This window comes from Engraulis encrasicolus, chromosome 21, assembly GCF_034702125.1.
Source record: "Engraulis encrasicolus isolate BLACKSEA-1 chromosome 21, IST_EnEncr_1.0, whole genome shotgun sequence".
Lineage (NCBI taxonomy): Eukaryota > Metazoa > Chordata > Actinopteri > Clupeiformes > Engraulidae > Engraulis > Engraulis encrasicolus.
Window position 1 is genome coordinate 36,122,173 of NC_085877.1, and position 2,500 is coordinate 36,124,672.

The following is a 2,500-nucleotide window of genomic DNA, read 5'->3' on the forward strand; positions in this document are numbered from 1 at the left end:
GTGCGTATGTGTGCGTATGTGTGCGTATGTGTGCGTATGCGTCTGCGTGAGAGAGAGAGACAGTGAGTGAGTGAGTGAGATAAAAAAGACAGAGAGAAAGAGAGAGAGAGAAGCCTGAGGGCATTTGCGTCATTCTTCCAGAAACACACCTCAGTTCAAGGCAGTTTAGGAGGAAGGGAGACATTGTTTCTGTGCGTGCGTGCGTGCGTGCGTGCGTGCGTGTGCGCGTGCGTGCGTGTGTGCATGCGTGCGTGTTTGTGCATGCGTGTGTGCTTCAGTGTGTGTCAGCCACAGCACATCCAGTATATGTGCATGTATGCATGTGTGTGTAAGTTCAAGTTCAAGAACTTTATTGCCAAGTCAGCATAGTCAAATGGAATTTGTTGGGGCATATCAATAACATCAAATCAAATACATACAATAGACAAGACACACAACGGCAAAACACAAACAGTAAATATAAACATGTGCAGACATAGACAAAACAGTAAACAGAAAGGGTCCCAAAAGCAATGTTTCTGCTACTTTACTTTTGCCAAGAACAGCTAAATTGTGCCCAAACCTAAACCATCCCTAAACCAAACCTCTGCGTGTCATCTATCCTACGCAATGCATGATGACATTTTTCACCGGATTACACTGCACAAAATAAAAGATATGTTTAGTCAATGACAGTGACAGGGACTGGATTCAAAAAGTTTTTGTAAGAGGGTGGAAAATTCTAGGCTATAGTAAACAGTGATGTGCTGAAATAAATAGCCTACACAATTTGTTTTAGAAGGCTACAATCAGTTTCTTCTTCTTTCTAATTAACCACCTGTGTTGTGGAAATAGCTTATGTGTGTAACCAGTAGGCCTACACTGCATGCGGGAACCTTATTAATTAATTAGTAGCCTAGAATGCAGACCATGAGCTATTTACAGCCGTGAACATTTTGGTGGCTGCAGCAGCCATTAAGGTTTTGGCTGAGCCAGCTAGCCAGCCAATAATTTCACCAGCCAGCCATTATCCTAAATACAAACGGCTTCGGGGTCTAGTCCCAGCAGTCATAGGACAATGGTTGAATTGCGCATTACGCAGCATAACAAAGTGCAAGAGGGTAGAGTACAATGTTGTATGATGTTATAGCATGTTCAGATGTCTGATAGCCAGTGCTATTCCTAAATCTAGATGTGGATGTTGTAAGGCAGGGCTATTCAATTAGAATTTCATCTGGGCCACATTTCGAAACCAAGAACTGCAGTCGGGCCACACATTTTCAGACATCACGACCACTGAAATGACACTTAAAATCAGTAGTCCACAAACAAATTTTAAACATGTTCCTAACCTAAAACTTAACCACATTGAATGTGAATGTATAAGACAAGCAGAAGATTCACAAGCAAATAATGTGTTGTACTGCAGTAACAAAACTGAAATGTATACTGCTTCAGTTGGGGGCCACGTCTGGGCCACATGTGGACTGCATCTGGGCCGCATGTGGCCCTCGGGCCTCCAATTGAATAGCCCTGTTGTAAAGGGCCGTACACACACGTCGCTGCTAGTTACTCGCTTAGCGGATGAAGTCAATAGAATGTCTACGTGTTCCAGCGAGTCTCGCTGGCGAGTAGGCGAGGAGAGTACAAGCGATGCGATGTGGGCGGGTTCGGAGATAAACTTATTTTATCTTCGAGCAACGCGAGTTAAGCGAGTAACCAATTGTAATGCAGAATACAGATTATTGACAGGTGACGTTGCCCCTGTGGTGTTCTGACCACCCAACTTCTGCACGCCATCACACTTTGGTTAAAAGTGTTGAGGAAAATACATACAGTGTACACCATCAAAGGCTCATATGCATGGTTGTGCACAGCACACGATCAACGTTAAACAGCGTAGGCCTACATTTTGTTTCGTACGGACGTTATTGGCGCGGACAGCGGGAACCATGACAACCAGTAAACAAAATCACCCAGAGCGAGTGGCAAGTAGGCGAGTGAGCAAGTAGCGAGTAAATAGCAGCGACGTGTGTGTACGGCCCTTAAGGCTTCTGTATCCCTATCCCTACCTGTTCTGTCTTGCACAGCCGGACGCAGGTCCCCAGCAGACATACATAGACACGGCCCTTGTGGCCCCGTAGCTCCAGGGGCCCGCAGCGGCCAGTGGAGCACAGAGGGGGGCGCTGTGGCGGGGCAGCCGAGGACGGCTGAGAGGACAACGCCTCCTGGAGCACTGACAACCACTCCTGACGCTCAGCTGATGAGAGAGAAAGAGAGAGGGAAAGAGAGAGAGAGAGAGAGAGAGAGAGAGAGAGAGAGAGAGAGAGAGAGAGAGAGAGAGAGAGAGAAAGAGAGAGGGGGAGGTATTTAAAATGTCTTTATTAAACACAGTTTACCCATCATACATTATCACAATTGAACCGTTTACTGTTTGTAAACAGATTTGACGTAATTTGGCTGCGTGCGCATCTTTGGAGCAGAATCCACCATGCACAGTTCATTTGTACAGAATCTAGCC

General features: G+C 46.0%; 1 protein-coding gene across 1 annotated transcript in view; it reads right to left on the reverse strand.

Moving 5' to 3' along the window:
• Positions 1 to 2,500, reverse strand: part of arap2 (ArfGAP with RhoGAP domain, ankyrin repeat and PH domain 2) — a 315,937-nt gene that overhangs the window by 226,216 nt on the left and 87,221 nt on the right. The window contains exon 11 of the mRNA XM_063186634.1: positions 2,052 to 2,239. Within this exon, the coding sequence (XP_063042704.1) occupies positions 2,052 to 2,239 (188 nt within the window). The remainder of the gene's footprint in view (positions 1 to 2,051; positions 2,240 to 2,500) is intronic.